The sequence below is a fragment of the Neofelis nebulosa genome, chromosome 1 (genome assembly GCF_028018385.1).
Source record: "Neofelis nebulosa isolate mNeoNeb1 chromosome 1, mNeoNeb1.pri, whole genome shotgun sequence".
In the NCBI taxonomy this organism is placed as follows: Eukaryota; Metazoa; Chordata; class Mammalia; order Carnivora; family Felidae; genus Neofelis; species Neofelis nebulosa.
Window position 1 is genome coordinate 126397304 of NC_080782.1, and position 19541 is coordinate 126416844.

The 19541-nt window shown below is 43.4% G+C and overlaps 1 protein-coding gene across 1 annotated transcript in view; it reads left to right on the plus strand.

Moving 5' to 3' along the window:
- The first annotated feature begins 318 nt into the window (after positions 1-318).
- SPOCK1 (SPARC (osteonectin), cwcv and kazal like domains proteoglycan 1) overlaps positions 319-19541 on the plus strand; it is a 517625-nt gene continuing 498402 nt past the window's right edge. Inside the window, exons 1-2 of the mRNA XM_058735892.1 lie at positions 319-494; positions 1144-1329. Of these exons, the coding sequence (XP_058591875.1) occupies positions 1144-1329 (186 nt within the window). The 5' untranslated portion in view covers positions 319-494. The remainder of the gene's footprint in view (positions 495-1143; positions 1330-19541) is intronic.

Consider the following 19541-nt stretch of genomic DNA (forward strand, 5'->3'; position numbering starts at 1 on the left):
GAATCCACATTTTTAAGAAGCCCTTTCCTCCCCAGACCAAGGTGATTCTGACCTAGGTGGCCCGGCGACCCTCCTTTTGAGAATGCCTCTACGTTGCTTTCTTGGCCATGTGTCCTCAGTGCCCTCAGTAGCTTTCACCGGCTTGAGCCTGAAAGCTTATTTCGGCCCCGCGTCGAGCGGTGGATAAGCACTTCCCCGGCTGGCTGCCGGGCCAGGGGCGGCGGGGCTAGCGGGCGGGCGGCACGGCAGCGCGCGGCCGCCAGGGGTCGCCAGAAGCCTCGGCTCGAGCTCTCGGGCTCCTCCGCCCGTGGTCGCCGCGCCCGAGCGAGCTAGAGAGCGAGCGGAGCCAGAGCGCTGCGGGCTCACAAAGCGGCCGGACGCGCGGCGGCGGGTGGCAGGAGCGTAGGAGAGCGAGCCGGCGGATCAGCCTCCTCCGCGACCGCGCCACACGAGCTCCAGCAACTCGGACGCGGGGACCCGGGCCGGCCCCCACGGTACGTGCCCCGCGGAACCCCGCGCCCCAACTTGGCGTAGTTGGGACCTCCCCGCGACCACCGGGAGGCTGGCAGGGGCAGGGCCTGGGGGTATCTCCGCGGGACCTTCTTGCCGAGGCTACAGGGCGGACGAGGGATTACCGCCCCCCCCGCCCCCCACCCCAGCTGCGGGTACCTCCTCCCTCCACCCCGTGCCCCGTTTGGCCAGAACCTGGGCTGCTGCTCGGATCCCTGTTCTCCCCCCTCCCTACCCCGGAGCTCTGAGCACCGTCTGTGGGAGTGCGGCTTGCTGATCCAGGAATCCGCGTTTTTGGGGAGGGGTGCTGAAGAAGCCGATTCGAGAGTAGCGGTCCGTGGGGCACCCGGAGAATAGGCGATAGATATCCTCTGTAGTTTGGTAGCAGCCCCTAATTTGTGACGCAGCCTCTTGATTTGTAACTAAGCCCCCCCATTCGTGAGAGGGCTCCCCGGCTCTCTCGATTCGCGACAGACGCCCCAGGTGTGCGAGGGATGACCCTTTTTCCGCCGTGAGATTCCCCAGTCCCTACAGCCAGGGCGGGTCGCCAAGGCGCCGAGACCTCGGTGCACCGCGAGGGGCTCGCCTGGCCCTGCCCTCCGGCTCACGCCCCTGCGTGCCCCCTGCCCGCAGATGCCGGCGATCGCGGTGCTGGCGGCGGCGGCCGCGGCGTGGTGCTTCCTCCAGGTCGAGAGCCGGCACCTGGACGCGCTCGCCGGAGGCGCGGGCCCCAACAACGGCAATTTCCTAGACAATGACCAGTGGCTGAGCACCGTCTCCCAGTACGACCGGGACAAGTACTGGAACCGCTTTCGAGACGTGAGTACCGCTGCTGGCAGGCCCTGCGGGGTCGAGGAGCCTCTGTGAAAGGGGGGGCTCTGAGGCGGGGAGGGGAGGGGATGGGCGCAGACCTCTCACCGCAGCTTGTTGGCGGGGGGGGGGGGGGGGGGGGGGGTTCCCAGGCTGCATCTTGCCAGAGAAGAACTTTAAAGAGAACTTCGAAGGCTTGATGTTGTTTGCCTGTTACCTGTGGTCCAGGTGTGTGTAATCGTAGGACCGTGGGAGATAACTCAGTACGCATGGTAAGAACAGCAAGCAGCTTGGAGAGAGGCTCCCTAAGGTCCTCAATTCCCCTAACGTGGATGGTTGACTTTGCCGAGCCCCCTAGAGAACCTTCCTGGGGCAGCAGGGATTTGGACCATCTCTGGGCTGTGCCAGAAGAATCCCTGGTGCAGATGTTAGGTTTAGGGGTGAGCCCAGCTGATTTGTTCCAGGAGGATTGGAGGGTCGTGGCAACGGGCCTGAGAAAATGTGGATGGTGGTGCTGTGGAGGAGGTGTGGTGGTTTTGACCCTTGGAGTCTTTAGGGAAAGGGAGCAGGCCACTGATGGAGCTGGTCTCCTGCCCTGAAGATGAGCTTGGGTGGCAGAGGATTGCTCCTGTGGGGGGAGTCCTGGCAGGGGAGAAAGTTCCTCCTGGGCACCCACAGGCACATCTGCTGCCTGTTTCTTCCCCAAGGCTGGCTGTGGCTCCCCAGGTATGTCCCGGAGGATGCAGGACAAGAGGCACCTGGCACAGTCTTTCCAGCAGATGGCAACCCCCGGGTGCTGTGGGAGCTGCTTGCAGACAGCTCTTTCAAAGGCTGTCCCAGATGGTTGGGGCCATAGGCTTGCAGGGCACTGAGGAAGAACTTTTATGATCCTTGACATTAGCAATTCCTGCCCGTGAGAGAGAGGGACCCGCATTTCCGAGTCTCTGTTCTTCTTACAGGGTTCTTTCTGGTGGGAGATGTTTGGGAGTCACCATCCTTCACTGGATTTATCTTAGCCCCTGTCCTGGTCTTCCCAAACCCTTGCGGGGGGAAAGTACGAGGAAATCCAGAGAATCCAGATAATTTCTTATACTTTCTAAAGAGCGCCTCTCCAGGCCCCGTTCCTGAGGAGCAGGCCCGCCCATAGCCTTGAGTGAGGGCTTACCCCTCCTCTCCCTCTTAGTCTTCCTCCTCTCTTTAGTTGGCTGTGGGCTGCTTTTCTTTGAAAGGTGCTTTCAAACACTTTCAGTGAACTTGGAGTTATTTTGAGCTTACTTAGGCAGTGGACTTCCTCTTTGCTTCTCCCAACCCTGAGATCCCTGGCACACCTCCCCGTGTCCCTGACCTGCTCTGTTAACCATCTTGCGTCCCCTTTCTGCTCAGCTCGGAGGAATCCTGCAGTGACTTTCTTTGCCTGAGGCTGAAAAGGATGCCAGAGTGCCCAAAGGGTGCCCCCAAAGAAGCACTCATTCATGGACTCAATAGGGTAGACATACTTTTGCTTTGTAAAATTTATTTTATCATTACATTTTGGGTAGAGTTGAGGGACAAGGCAGATGCTTCCCCCTCCACGGCATGGAAGAATTGGGCCAGGTGCAGGGAAGGGACACCTTGCAGGTGCCTTGTTTTCCCTGGCCGCTCGGTTGAATTGAAAGCAGCTGTGCTCATTGGCCATTGGGGTGTGGAAAGGTTTACTGTGCTTTTGTGTCTGCTCAAGGTTTTCTAGTCTCATTGTATCATAAGCATGACATGATTCTTATCTCCCATCAAGCTTTAAATTTATAAAAGTTGAGCATTTCTTCATTTCTCATCTTTCTTGCAAATGGTGACATTTTTTATCCTTGGGTCAGCGTTGTCCCAAACCTGGGTGATCATGAAGCTTGCCTGGGATGTTTGTTAAATTACAGCATGCAGATGCCTCTTCTGGAGAGTGTGGTTCCATGCTTCCAGGATGACTGCTGGGAAACTATATTTTAAACATTCTAGGTAGTTCTTAAGATGTTTAGGAGATACTATAGAGTGTGCCTTAAATAACGGAAAAATGTCCACAGTTTAATAAAAAGAGAGACGCTTTTGTGTTCAAATGCCATGCTTTTTTGTTTCTGGAGAATTTTAGGTGTTAATATTTTTACCAGAATATATTCTTTTAAAAAGATATTTTAATCCAGTATACCATTAAAAACATCTAAAAATGTTTAAAAAAACACCTCCAAACTGGTGTTATTATCAACCTTTTTATGTGCTTCATGGTGCGGGTGGAGGGGGGGCGGTGTCTGATGATACCAGTCAGGTGTGGTTCAGATATACTTTAATGCTATTAACCTCTTCAAAGTTGTGAAACTCAAACCAGCTACTCTTTTACTCCAAATCCAAGTATCTCCATTCGGTCATTTGCTTGGAGTAACTACAAAGCCTGTGTCCCCTGGGACCAGGGACTAAAAGGCTGCTTGCTTTAAAAACCAGATGTTCTGTGGACAAAGCCCCAGGGAACTGGGCACTTGCTCAGCCAGCCTGTTTTTACAGAGCTACGTCTTGCTTAAGACTGACAAAGCTTAGCTTCTCTGCTAGTGTTTTTGTTGTTGGTTGAAGCCACTGATAACTTTGAGAGACTGTGTCCTGAGATTACTGTTACGATGCTTGTCAATTTTTGAAAGTCACTGTGAAAGAAAATATCTTGCCTTTTCCTGGATTTATAACCTTTTTGCACTTTGGGGAGAGAGATTTAGAAGTGATTTTTGAACTTGTGAAACTGAAAACTAAGGGCTCCTTTCAGAGTTGATGATACCCATTGGTTGGTGTTCTTGGGCTAACTATGAAATGGAAATGATGGCAGGCTGTGTGCTCCATGCTCCCTAGCCTATTGAGTGTGCTGTGACATTGCCAGTGATTGCTTGATAGCCACTACTTATCACTTGGAAGTCGTCCTATTGTTCTAGGTACACACATAATAACTGTATCCTTCTTTACAGAAATACATCTTTCACAACTGCTCCATGGCTTGTCTCCTGGAGTGATAGATTCAGGAGAAATAGGACACTGTTTAGATGTTAGGAGATGTTTGTTCCTAAATGTATTGATGGTCTGTTAGTTTGATTATCGTTATTTTTTAAAGATCAGCAGTTGGGATGTTTTGGTCCAATGGAAACTCAGACTTTTGCATAAATACAGTATTAAGAAGGAGAAGAAGGGGCTCCTGGGTGGCTCAGTCTGTTAAGCGTCTGACTTCGGCTCAGGTCATGACCTCACAGTCTGTGAGTTCGAGCCCCGTGTCAGGCTCTGGGCTGATAGCTCAGAGCCTGGAGCCTGCTTCGGATTCTGTGTCTCCCTCTCACTCTGACCCTCCCCTATTCATGCTCTGTCTCTCTCTATCTCAAAAATAAATAAACGTTTAAAAAAAAAAAAGGAGAAGATGAAGAAGGTAGATGTTTGTGTCTAGTTGTATGATAATTTCCAGCTTCCTATTGTCATGCATTTAACTTCTCTGTGGTTTGAGACTGAGGGGTCAAGATGTTAGAATCATTCCCTGGATTAAAAAAAAAAAATTATTTTAGAGATAGAGTGTGTGTGAGTGGAGGAGAGGGGTGGAGGGAGAGGGAGAGAGAGAGAGGGAGAATATCCCAAGTAGGCTCCATGCTCATTGTAGAGCTGGTTGCAGGGCTCAATCCCGCAACCCTGGGATCATGACGTGAGCCGAAATCAAGAGTTGGATGCTCAACCGACTGAGTCACCCAAGCACCTCTCTGGATTTTTCCTCATTGCGATTTAGCTTTCCATAGTCATTCCTGCAAGGAAATTTTCCTCTTGTCATTCTTACATTCATTTGCACATTCATTCCAACCCATATTTAACTGTCTAGTGTGTGCGAGGCAGTGGGCTGTAAGGGTGAACATGATAAATAAGGTGGTTTCTTCTCTCAGTAACCTCTTGTTCACTGGAGGAAATCCTTTACCTTATGCTTTCATGCATTTCTCTCTTTTTAAGTTTTTTCTTATAAAGGTAATGTGTTCTGGTTGTAATTAAAAAATTAAAACATTGCAGAAATAGGTGATACCTAACATTAACCAAGCATTTAGTGTGCCAGACATTGTTTAGGGTACTTTACATGTATTTTCTCATTTAATATTCATAAAAATTCTAGAAGTACTGTTCTTATCGACCATTCACTAAAAGATTAAGGCTCTTGTCCCACGTTACAGAGCTAGGCTGTAGAGGAGCCTGGCCTGGACCCAGGTAGTCTGATTCCAGTTTCTTACTGTGCATGCAGTCATTTCAGACTGGAATGGACTTAGGGTGTGAGCCTCCATTGATATGACATGGTAAGTCTTTCCAATTTTATGTCTGAGGACAGTCAGTGAAGAACCTTACTTTGACACAAAGAAGAATGGAAGCCAGGTAGATACAACTTATTGTAGGGGTCACGTTAGGGCTTATCTTCTGCTAATAACGAGCTTCTTATTTGATTAAAATAATATTGTTGCTTACACCAAACATGACATTTTCTTTCTTTTGCATACATGAAACTAGACTTGACATTTAACTCCAGGATAATTACCTTGGGCAGGCCTGAAGAATCAGAAATGTTGCCTTGGCTGGCATTTATCTTATTCCGAAGTGACCTGAGTTTGTAATTCTAATAAGACCACAAGGACCGGCCTGAATTCTTTTTCCTTTGGTGCACACTCTATGGGATTTGATGGTCTCCGTAGCAGAACTGGGGTGCCAGTGAGCATCTGATCTGCTCATTTGATCTTAACATCTCATCTGTAAGGAGTCTCAAGGGCAAACGGGCTTATTGATAGAATAGTGGCTGGCTCAGTCAGTGGAGTTGGTGAGAAGAGAGGTGGTGTGGCTTAGTGGATCAGTCATTAATCTGTCACCACAGAAACTTGGCTTGTAATAGAGAGTAGCAGAAAATCATTTTGATTAAACAGGTTCAAGGAGACTTAAATGAGTTTGTGATCCTGACTCTCTTTAATGAACCCACTATCTTAAATCCCCTGTACTAAATGACCACTGATAGAAATAATTATTTCACAGGAATCATGGTAAAGGGATGGTTTGGAAGTCCGTAAGCCTGAGACCGTTCCTGTGTTTTCTCTCCTTATCTTCAGTTTGTCCTTGCCAGAGAAAACCTAGTTCTTGCCTGGCAAGGATAGTGGAGCTTCTTCACCCAGTTGACCTTCCTAGGTTGACTTCCCCTGCCTCTCCTAGTCCTTTCCCAGTCCTGTCCTGCAGGACTGCAGCTGAACTGGATTGCCGAGAGGTTAAGTCCTCTCCAAATGCTGATGAGATTATTTTCAAAAGCAAGAAGTGGTCCCAAATGGATCTTCAGGCCTTTATTACTCCCCTAGAGGAGTAGGACCTAATCATTAGGTCAACTATTTTGCCTTGCTTGGAGAGACAAAGTAATGTTAGCAATTAAATATTTTTGTAATAAATCATGTATTATTTCCTTAATGTGTTTCAGACCAAGCACATCTCAGTATCTAAATTTGAACACTTTCAAGGTGACTCATTTTACTTTTCTTTTGGTGAGGTGACTATAAATGTTCCTTAGGAAATTCCTCAGACCCAAGTTCAGAGTTGATCTCATCTCCCCAGATGAGATAACAACATATAAAATATATTTCCTGTTAAGAGATTAAATAATTTGCCCAAGGTCACAAGTATTTTCTCATCATATTTCATTTAATAGAAGGTGCCGTGACTTTTAAGATGTAGCGTTTATGTGTACTTCTAAGAAGACAGTGCCCAGAATGAAGAATTCGGTAGACCCTTGGATAAAGCTAAGAGCCCAGAGGTCTACCTGCTCAGTGTAAAAGGTAAATGAGAAATGAACCCACCATGCAGAAAAAGGACCATAGCAAGGTGATTTGCAGGTTTTCCCTTGGAACTGGTGGATGGAGGGAAAAAAAAAAAATATGCCTCTGGCAATTCAGCAGTCTGACTCTTGTAGAGTTTCTTGTCTGAATTCATTCAACCACATGGCCTCTCCAAATCTTCGTTAATTAAATCTAAGGTGGTCAAATTGTCCTTTCTGAATCCCTGACTGCATTTGTTAAGTGGGGATAATAACACTCTTATTGGTGAGGACTCTAGATTTTAAGTGACTGAAATCTAGTTGAAGCTGGCTTAATTGGAAAGGAAAACTTACTTACCTATGTAACTGAAGAGTCTACTGATAAACATGGCTTTAGATAAGGTTGAATCCAGAGACTCAGGTTATATCATAGGACTTGGATGTGTGTGTCAATCAGTTTTCTCTCCCCTCACCCCGTAGTCTTTGGGCTTTCTTTTCCCGATTTTGGTTTTTTTCTCAGGCTAATGAATTCCATAATTAGTGGTGGTGGCTCATAGCAACTACAAATTTATATCATCGGACGGTTTTTATGTCTGAGTAAAATTCCCAGAATCGAGACTCATCAGATTCACCTATTGTATATACTTACCCCCATCAGTCACTTTGGACAATTGGGGAGAATGTGCTGATTGTCCGGGACTGGGACCTGGGTATAAAGTGATGGTGAGGGCTCCATTGAATCACATAGTGACAGGGAGGGTTGAGAGGTAGCTCCTTAAGGGGAAGTGGATGTCCACTATGTTGACCAGCCTTCCAGGGTTGGCGTGAAGAGTTTAACTGGCTAATGCATGTGAAGCGCTTAGCACAGTGTCTGGTGTCATCATAAATGCTGAGCAGATGGAGGCTATTATTTTTATTAATATTAACAACTCCTACAGCACTTTATTATTCCTCAATTTATAGTTTGATTTGTTTATATTTTAGCTGTTTAAATCGCCGGATGCTTCCTGAAGAAAGAGCCTGAGTCTTATTATGCGTGGCACAGAATAGGTAGTGAGTAAGCATTGTGTTAACTTGAATTTTCCTAAGCATGACTCCTGATACATCCCTGGGGAAAGAAAGCCTATAAGAGAATTATAGACGTGTGCTTTTATAGTTTTTGATAGGCAGAAATTATATATCAGGCACAGATTGAAAAGTAGTGTTTTGAGGGACCTAATCTCTATCTCTAAGCTGGGACCTTACAACTTTATAAACCCTTTCAGGAGGCACTGTGGTATAGAGCTTGGTGTCCCTGGACCTTTGCCTTTAAGCTCCTCACAGAAGATTGCTCAGTGAGTGTTGGAATGAATTTGAGTAAATGAATGCATGAATGAATGAATGAGTGAATTATCCTGGACCAGGACTCTCCACACTTGCAGGATGGGGACAAGTAGTTCTTTGCAGAAGGGCCCAGCAGAAGGCTGGGCCCAGTAGGTCAGCTAGCTTTGGACATGTGTCTCTCTTTCTTTTAGTAACTGATAGTGGTTGTGGATACCAACAGGTGGGGGTGCTGTTGAGAATCCTGGGGAACCTGGCAGGGAGACCGAACCCCCACACAGTCTGGGCACAGTTTCTGAATCTGTGAAAAGCTCTTTGAGCCTGAGTCCTGTCATGGTGAAGAGCCCACTTTTGACCTGAGCTCACCTTGCAGTCTTGCCAAGTATAAGCTTGGGTCTTTGGCTAGGGCTGCCCTTTCCTTATCTATACAAGTAGAGCAATCATAGCTTCTTGGTGCCGCTTGGGGGAGGATAAGTAAGATCATGATGCAAAGGAGGTGCTCGTGCTCTTTGAGTGGCTGGTATACCTGCTCTTCTGATTTGCTTTCTGAAGGTCACTTCTCTTGTGCCCTGTGAGTGTGAGTGAATTGTTGGCACATGGCTTCAGATGTTGTTTTCTGTCTCATGTCTTAGGGAAATGTTGGGGCCATTTCTTCTATTATCCTTGACCTTATCTACCTTCCTTGCCCCTTGGGATGGCTGTGTGAGGTTCCGTGTGGTTCTCTGTTAATTTCCTTCCAGTTGCAGCTCCTGGCACAGAACACCTTCCCATTATGTTTCACATCATCACCAGACTTCCTGAAGCTGGCAGCTCCTCCTGATGTATCTGAGAGGGGCTTTGTGCCCAGCTGTGCCTGAAATCCTAGTTCTGTGAAGGGCTCCCCAGGGAGCTCTGTTCTGCTGGCTAAGCCCTAATTGGTATCCCTTTTAACGGTAAACTCTGATCCAGTTGCCTGTAGCCCATCTCAAAAGGTATAAACCATCTTGTGCTCCAGAGTGATCCAGGCTGGCTTGGGGGAAGATGGAGTTCCGCATTACTGTCCTTGAGGAAATTCCTGCAGGGTCTAGTAAATGCTTCTGGTTGGTGTTCAGGAGTCCCCAAGCTCCTGGTTTGGCTTTAGAACCAAGAGGAAAGTACTCATAGGGTTGGCCAGGCCTTTGTTACTTCACTCCTCCAGTGTAGCTCTTCAGTTCTAGATCATGACAGGCTCTCAGAGGACCTGTAATTCACTAAAGGCAAAGCAGGTTGGCTCTGGTTGAGGGAAACCCAAACAATAAAAAATAGCCAATGCAGAGCATGGTGGTACCCTCCTGGGATTTACCATCTAGTGTGGCAAACAGGTAAATCATCACAAAATCACCATTTGGGTACAGTAGCCAAAAGTGCTATCAGGTAGAGAGGTACAGATGCCTTGAGACTGTGTAAAGGGAAGGGGGGGGAGCTAATCAACTCTTTTGGTCAGGGAATGCATCCCTGAGAAAGCCATTGGAGCTGCTAGGTGGCGGATGACAGGAGTGAGCCAGGTGAGGAGAAGAGGTGGTTGTATTCGGGGTATCCTGTGGTGAGAGCAAGTCCAAAGATCCCGAAGTGGGAAGATACTGATGTGTTTCCATTAGACACGTTTGCCCTGGGATTCTGTTAAGCAGCAAGCTCTCCCCTAGTTGATTTAAAAATCGCACTTTGCACGTTTTCAGTTTAACACATATTTTGGGGGCAGGGGAATGAGTCAAGTGACAAGTGTGGTGTGCAGATGGGCCAAGTCCTTGGAAGGATGGCCCGTTCGTTTGTCCCCCCTCCCTGTTGGCTTTGATAGCCATCTCTGCTGTGTCAGATCCCTCACTTTGCCTCCCCCTTTGCAGAAAGTACCTCTTTCTCTTTTAGTGTCTGTGGCCATGTGCTTCTCCTTCCCTTGGTGGTCCAGTGTTCTGGGCTGTGGCACTCCAGTAACTGCTGCTGCTCTTTAGAAATAAAGGCACCCTGGAATTTCTGGATGGGGTGATGATTTGTGAAGTATTTATTTCAACAACGAGACTGGTTTATATGGGCTGGTCCTTGTTCCTCTCCCCATTCCCTTCCCATGTTACCATTGCTGAGAACAAAGTGGGTGCCAGGCTTGGAGGCCAAGGATGAAAACCAAGATTTCCACCCTCAAGGGTCACAGTTTAGGGGGAGAGACGGACACGCATGTGCTTCTTTTAGCCCCATGTCAGAGTGCTGAGTGGTGTGGGGCATTTCATAGCCCCTGCTTCTGGGTCCTCCCAGGTCTATGACAGACTTGACAATAAAGGTTTCTTTCTAGGGAGGTAAAAATGAGTTACTGGAGATTCTTCTGGAAGGATAATATTAAAGTCCACATCCACTTGATTGGGCTGCTCTTCTTTAGGATCCTATACAAATACGTCCCTCAAGAGACTCTCTTGCTCTTTTAAATTTTTTTTTTTTTTTAATTTGGCGTACTGGGAAAGGGAGGAAGGAAGGACGTCTTATACGACTGTTTGTAATAATTTGCGAACTCGTCCTGTGTGATCTGCAACATGTCACACTACAGAGGGCACTGTCAACATTCCCCAGCATAATTATGTGGTGGGTGAACAGGCATTTATGCAAAGTCCGTTGATGCCTGTGATTGGAGCAGGGAAGCAGAACTTCCTGCGGGCATTCCAGGCAGTCTTTGTGCAGATAAAACATAGAGAAAACAACTATCCAGAGACTCTAAGCCTCCCCTTTTCTGTTTTAGCTCTCTCCTTTCTCTGCCACCATTCATTTAAATTCAAATCAGTTTATATATAGTGTAGTATTGATTTCAGGAGTAGGGCCCTGTAGAATCCATACAACACCTAGTGCTCATCCCAATAAGTTCCCTCCTTAATGCCTATTGGCCATTTAGCCACCCCACCCCTCCCCATGACCCAACACCCCTCCAGCAACCCTCAGTTTGTTCTCTGTATTTAAGAGTCTCTTATGGTTTGCCTCCGTCTCTGTTTTTATCTTATTTTTCCTTCCCTTCACCCATGTTCATCTGTTGTTTCTTAAATCCCACATATGAGTGAAATCATATGAGATTTGTCTTTCTCTGCCTGACTTACTTTGCTTAGCATAATACCCTCTAGTTCCAACCATGTAGTTGCAAATTCTGTCCCACCCTTTAGATGGAATTGCTGTAACTCTGCTTTAAAAAAGGCCAGGCCAAGTTGTAGGTGACTAGGCATGGCCAAGGCAAAAGGGGGAAATGCCTTTCAGACACCCATCTTCATAATCTTGAAACATCACCACTGGTCTTGTTTAAAATGTAGATTTCAGCCTCCCCAGTCCAGAGCATAGTCTTCAGTAGGTCAAAGGTGACACCTAGGAAGCTGCATTTTACATAGGCAGAGCAGATAATTGTGATGCAGGTAATTTTCAGGCTGTATTTCTAGAAAAAATCCTGGAGAGTTATTATGTATCCTAAATACCCAACACCAAGAGATCCAATGAATAATAAAATTTTAGACAAAATGAGCATTTTGTCCAATAGTAAATGACTGTGAGTGCCATATTTTCCCCGTAGGCCAACAGGGCTACTGTTGATTCCAGTAGAAAGAAGGGTTTTGCTTTTCATTGTGTATATCTCCATAGATCTCAGTGGCAGTCATTGTTATGAGGTGCTCTGGGAGTGGGATAACAATGGACTCGATTGGCTTCTAGGGACACGTGTGCATGTGAGCATGGTGAAATTGACCTGGGGCCTTCTAACATGATAAAGTCCTAGGGATCCTCTTAGTAAATCTTAATATCTCTAAAGGAGCCTGAACCCAGCCAGTGCTGGGCTAACTTTGTATCTTCTCTAGCAGAATTGATAGGTTTTGTGCACACTGAAGGAAACTGACTCTGACATTGACTTTAGTGTACAGAGAAATGAGTATTGAAGCTTAAGTGGCGCTAAGAGTATGTAATAAGGAATGGTGGATATTACACAGAATATCTACTTTCACAGAGGTGTGATTTTGCGCATGGGGTTGCAGATACTGGTTGGTGGAAGCACAGAGAAGGTCTGAGGGATGTGGGTCGGACAGTGATACTCCTTGCAGCTCTCTTTTTGGTGTATTAATTTTTTTGATGATTTGGACAGATAATTTTGGAAAGATCAGAGGACTCCAAAAGCAAAGACTCATTAAAGGTGAGAACATTTTTGAGGATCATCAGGACATGGTAGCACTCCTTGTTCTAAAGCCATTGCACTGCCCACTGAACAACCTCTCAAACTTTGCTTTACCCTGTGTTACTGAATTTCTTCTAATTAATGTACCTAAAGCTGATGAATGGATAAATAAGATGTTGTTTGTATATACAGTGGAATACTACTTGGCAATGAGAAAGAATGAAATCTGGCCATTTGCAGTAACGTGGATGGAACTGGAGGGTATTATGCTAAGTGAAATAAGACAGTCAGAGAGAGACAGATAAATGTTTTCACTCATATGTGGATCTTGAGAAACTTAACAGAAGACCATCGGGGAGGGGAAGGGGAAACAAAGTTACAGAGAGGGAAGGAGGCAAACCATAAGAGACTCTTAAATGCTGAGAACAAACTGAGGGTTGATGGGGGGTGAGTAGAGGGGAAAGTGGGTGATGGACATGGAGGAGGGCACTTGTTGAGATGAGCCCTGGGTGTTGTATGGAAGCCAATTTGAAAATAAATTTTATATTTAAAAAAACCCATTGCCAAGAAGGAGAAAATTGTTAATGGATGATAAATGAATAGATTTATGTGGCTACTTGGGGTCTTTCCATAGCCCCAATGTTAACGGACCATTGGGTAGTTTCCATGTCTTTTTATGCTCATTGGATATGATGATTCTTTTGTGACATTGGTGGGTTTGGTTGGCTGGTTGGTGTCCAGAACTTTAATTAGGCTAAGGTGTCATTTCCTGTCTCAATCAGCTACTTTTGCTTTGAGTCTGGATCCGGTCTACAACCTTTGACCAGCTGACTTGAATAAGACCTATGCCATTTTCAATGAATGAGAGAATAAAAATGTTATACCTGGTAAAGACAAATTGTGTGATTTTTCTTTACGTGACAGAATTGATGGTATAAAATTTTTTCTTACCTCAGAAAGACCTTTACATATGTTTTTAAAAATGCTTTGTTTCTCTCCATGGTCATCCTGGACCTAGATCCTTGCTTTTCTAGTAACCAGATCCTGGTACACAGATTCAGTAGTTGTGTTTGGTCATGTATTCATATATTCCTACCAGAGATACTTACTGGCCAGGGTGTTACGTACTTGACATTGTGCTGGCTATTTAGGATGTAGCAGGGAGTGAAAAAAAGCTGATTCCTGTCCTCTGGAATCTGCAGGTTCCTTGTCTGAGATAAAGTGAAGACGAAGGGGTGCTTGTCATCTGGGGACCTATTGGGGGTTGTTGTGCAAAGGAAAAGGCCTGGCCTACAAAGGAACCAGAGCAGTCCTGGCAAGCTGGACATCCGGAGGCATCGTTACCTGAGCCATGTCTCTCTGTGGAAAAGTAGCATAAGCCTTCATCTGTGAATCTGTCTAGAGGTCAGGCCATGTCAGCCTATCTGACTGACACACATGGGTTGCCTCTGCTGTTTTGCCTAAGTTGAGGAACCCAGGCAGTGCCAGCAGAAGGGTGCTAGTTGGTACAGTTGAGGTGGAGCATTTAGATGAGACAGGACTTGATGTGTATGAATGCTGAAGTGTGGTGTTTTGCCTTGTCTGTCCTGTAGGTAAAGGTCTGGCTTGGTAGGGAGTATGTTTCATTGGAGTATAACATACTTCCAGCAAAAGTGCCAATCGTGCGTGTACTACTGCTTGGTGTACTTTCATAAAGTGAACACACTTACACAACCATCAACCAAGTCAACAGACAGAACATTATCAGCATCTGAGCAGTCTGTTTTGTGTCCCTTGCTGTCATGGCCTGTCCCTGTCTAGCTGAGAACACTCCTGACTTGTAACTCTATAGACTAGTTCTGTCTGTTTTTATACTTTTATAACGGAGTTCTATTTTTTTGCCTGTCTGCTTTTGCCCAACATCACATTTGTGATACACCGTGTGTCATTCTGCTTTGTTATTCTCATCGCTGTGTGAATATTCCATAATTTATATGTTTTATTGTTTTTTAAGTATTTAATTCCAGTAGAGTTAACATACGGTGTTATATTAGTTTCAGGTGTACAGTATTTAGCACTTCTGTACCTTTTACTCAGTGCTTATAAAGATGTGTGTGCTCTCCGTCCACTTAACCTGCTTCACCCCCCCCCCCCCCCCCACCGCCATCTGCCCTCTGGTAACCATCACTTTGTTCTCCGTAGTTAAAAGTCTGTTTTTCAGTTTGTCATTGTTTTCTTTCTTTGTTGTTTCTTAAATTCCACATATGAATGAAATCATATTGTGTTTGTCTTTCTCTGACTTACATCACTCAGAATTATAACCAATAGATTCATCCTTGTTGCAACTGGCAAAATGCCTTTCTGTTTTATGGCTAAGTGTTAATTCATTCCACATCTTCTTTATTCCTTCATCTGCCAGCAGACACTTGGATGGCTTGATAATTTGGCTATTGTCAATGCTGCAATAAACACAGGGGTGCCTCTATCTTTTCAAATTAGTGTTTCTGATTTCTTGGGGTAAGAACTCAGTAGAATTGTTAGATCATATGGAAATTGGATTTTGAAATTTTTGAGGAACCTCACTACTGTCTTCCACAGTGGCTGCACCAGTTTGCACTCCCACTAACTGTGCATGAGGGAGGGTTCCTTTTTCTCCACATCCTCACCAACACTTGGTGTTTCTGATTTTTACCATTCTGGCAAATGTGAGGCGGTAACTCATCATGGTTTTGATTTGCATTTCCCTGATGGTGAGTGATGTTGAGCATTTTTTCATGTGTCCTGTTAACCATCTGTATATCTTTTTTAGAGAGATGTCTGTTTATGTCTTCTTCCCATTTTTAAAAATTGGATTATTTGTGTTTATGTTGAGTTGTACAAATAGTTTACATATTTTGGATACTAACCATTTATACGATATGTCATTTGTAAATATCTTCTCCATTAAGTAGGTTGCCTGTTTTGTTGTTTCCTTTGCTGTGCAGAAGCCTTTTATTTTGGTGTAGTCCCAATAGTTTATTTTTGCTTTTATTTCCCTTGCCTCAGGAAACATATCTAGAAATGTTATTATAGCCATTGTCAGAGAAATTACTGCCTGTATTTTTTTGCAGAATTTTTATGGTTTCAGGTCTCACATTTAGGTACTTAATCCACTTTGAGTTTATTTTGTGTATGGTGTAAGAAAGTGGTTTAGTTTCATTTTTTTGTGTTTAGTTGTCCAGTTTTCCAACACCATTTGTTGAAGAGACTGTCTTTTCCCCCATTGCATATTCTTGCCTCCTTTGTCGAAGATTAATTGGCCATATAATCATGGGCTCATTTCTGGGCTATCTGTTCTGTTCTATGGACCTATGTGTCTATTTTTGTGCCAGTACCATACTGTTTTGATTACTGTAGCTTTGTAGTATATCTTAAAGTCTGGGATTATAATACTTCTAGCTTCTTATTTTTTCATATTGCTTTGGTTATTTGGGGTATTTTGTGGTTCCATACAGATTTTAGGATTGTTTGTTCTAGTTCTTTGAAAAATGTTGTCATTTTGATAGAGGTTGCATTAAATACGTAGTTTGCTTTGGTAGTATAGACTTTTTAACAGTACTTTTTCTCCCAAACCATGAGCACACTATATCTTTCCATTTGTTGATTTCATCTTCATTTTCTTTCATCAGCATTTTAAAGTTTTCAGAGTACAGATCTTTCACCTCCGTGGTTAAGTTTATTCTTAGGTATTTCATTATTTGTGGTACAATTGTAGATGGTATTGTTTTGTTAATTTCTTCTACTCTTTCATTATAATTGTATATAATGCAGTAAATTTCTGTATATTGATTTTGCATCCTCTGACTTTACTGAATTCATTTATCAATTCTAGTAGTTTTTTGGTGAAGTCTTTAGGATTTTCTGTATATAGTATCCTGTCCTCTGTAAATTGTGAAAGTTTTAGTTCTTTCTTACCAATTTTGATGTGTTTTATTTATTTTTCTTATCTGACAGTTGTGGCTATGACTTCCAGTACTATGTTGAATAAAAATGGTGAGAATGGACTTCCTTGTCTTGTTCCTGACCTTAGGGGAAAGGCCATCAGTTTTTCATCATTGAGTATGATGGTGATTGTGGGTTTTTCATAGATGGCCTTTATTATCTTGAGTTATGTTTCTTCTAAATGTTTACTACTTTGTTGAGGGTTTTTATCATGAGTGGGTGTCGTACTTTGTCAAATGCTTTTTCTGCATCTGTTGAAATGATTGTATGGTTTTTTATCCTTTTTCTTTTTCATGTGATGTATCATGTTGATTAATTTACAAGTATTGAACCATTCTTGCTCCCAGGAATAAATCGTACTCAATCATGGTGCATGATTTATTAAAATGTATTGTTGAATTAAGTTTGCTGTTATTTTTTTGAGGATTTCTGTATCTATATTCATCAGGGATATTGGTCTATAGTTCTCTTCTTTTGTAGTTTTCTCTACCTGGTTTTGGTATCAGGGAATGCTGGCCATATAGAATGAAATTGGAAGCTTTCTCTCCTCTTCAGGTTTTCTTGGAATAGTTTGAGAAGAATCGGTATTAATTTTACTTTCAATGTTTGGTAGAATTAACCTGTAAAGCAATGTGGTTCTGGACTTTTGGGAGTTTTTTGATTAATGATTTAATTTTATTGTTGGTAATTGGTCTGTTGAAATTTTCTATTTCTTTCTCCTTCACTTTTGGGATGTTTTATGTTTCTGGGGATTCATCCATTTCCTCTAGGTTGCCCAATTTGTTGCCATATAATTTTTCATAATCTCTTATAATCCTTATTTCTGTTGTGTCAGTTGTTATTTCACTTTCATTTTTCACTTTGAGTCTTCAGGTTTTTTTTTTTCTTAATATAACTAAGGCTTATCAATTTTGTTGATCTTTTTTTTAAGGACTAGCTCCTGGTTTCATTGATATGTTGTTTTTTTTGTTTCTATTTTATTTCTGCTCTCATTTTCACTACTTCCTTCCTTGTACTGTTTTGGGGTTTGTTCTTCTTTTTCTACCTCCTTTAGGTGTAAGGTTGGGTTGTTTATTTGAGCTTTTTCTTCTTGAGATAGGCCTGTATTGCTATAAACATCCCTCTTACAACAGCTTTTGTTGCATCTCAAAGATTTTTGGATCACTCTGTTGTCATTTTCATTGGTCTCCATGTATTTTTTATTTCCTCCTTGATTTCTTGGTTGACTCCTTCATTGTTTAATAGTATGTTATTTAACTTCCATGCATTTGTGCTCATTCCTGATTTTTTCTTGTGTTTGATTTGTAATTTCATAGCATTGCGGTCAGAGAGATACCTGATATGACTTAAGGCTTTTAGAATTTGTTGAGAGTCGTTTTGTGGCCTAATATGTGATCTGTTCTTGAGAATGTTCCATGTGCCCTTGAAAAAAATATGTACTCTACTGTTTTAGGATGAAATGTTCTGAATAATTTGTTAGATCCATCTGGTCCAGTATGTCATTGAAAGCCACTGTTTGCGTATTTATTTCCTGTTTGGATGGTCTATCCATTGATGTAAGTGGGGGTGTTGAAGTCTGCTGTTATTGTATTACTATTGATTACTTCCTTTATGCTTGTTACTAGTTTCTTTATGTATTTAGTGCTTCCATTTTGGGTGCATAAATATTTATAATTGTTAGATCTTGTTGGATTGTTTCCTTTATGATTATATAGTGTGGTTCTTTGTCTCTTGTTACAGTCTTTGTTTTAAAGTTTTTTTCTTTTCTTTTTTCCCCCCCCAATATCAGTAGTGCTACCCTGGCTTTCTTTTCACTTCCCTTCACCTTCAATCTGTATTTGTCTTTAGGTCTGAAATAAGTCTCTTGTAGGCATCATATGGATGGGTCTTGGTTTTTGTATCCATTCCATCACCCTGTGTCTTTAGTCCTTTAATATTCAGAGTAATAATTGATACGTATGTACTTACTTTTGGTTTATGGGTGTTTTTGTAGTTCTTCTCTGTTCCTTTCTTCTCTCAGGTTTGTTGGCATTCTTTAGTGATATACTTGGATTCTTTTCCCTTTTTAATTTTTTTAATTTTTTAAATGTTTATTTATTTTGGGGGGTGGAAGGGCAGATAGATGGAGAGAGAGCATCCCAGGCAGGCTCCATGCTGTCAGTGCAGAGCTTGACATGGACCTCGATCTCAAACTGTGAAATCATGACCTGAGCTGAAATCAAGACTCAGATGCTCAACCAACTGAGTCACCCAGGTGCTCTCCTTTCTCTCTTTTCTAAAAATTTTAATTTCAATATAGTTAATATACACTGTTAAATTATTTTCAGGTGTACAATATAGTGATTCATTAATTCTGTATATTATTCTGTGCTCATCAGGATACGTGTACTCTTTTTTTTTTTTAATTTTTTTTTTAACGTTTTTTATTTATTTTTGAGACAGAGAGACAGAGCATGAACGGGGGAGGGGCAGAGAGAGAGGGAGACACAGAATCGGAAGCAGGCTCCAGGCTCTGAGCCATCAGCCCAGAGCCGGACGCGGGGCTCGAACTCACAGACTGCGAGATCGTGACCTGAGCTGAAGTCGGACGCTTAACCGACTGAGCCACCCAGGTGCCCCGATACGTGTACTCTTAATCCCCTTCACCTATTACACCCATTCCCCCACCCACCTCTTCTCTGGTAACCATCAGTACTCTAAAAGACTCTAAAAGTCTGTTTTGGTTTATCCCCCCCCCCCCACCCCGCTTTGTTCCTTCCTCTTAATTTTTTTGCATATCTATTAATGGTTTTTGGTTTGTGGTTACCATTAAATTTGTATATAACATCTTATGGACCTGGCAGTCTGTATTGTTGATAGTCACTTAAGTTTAAACCTGTTCCTTACTCCTCTCTCCCACCTACATTTTAGATATATGGTGTCATACTTTATATCCTTTTATTTTGTGAATCCCTTGGTTGATTTTTATAGATATGCTTATTTTCACTGCTTTTGTACTTTCTA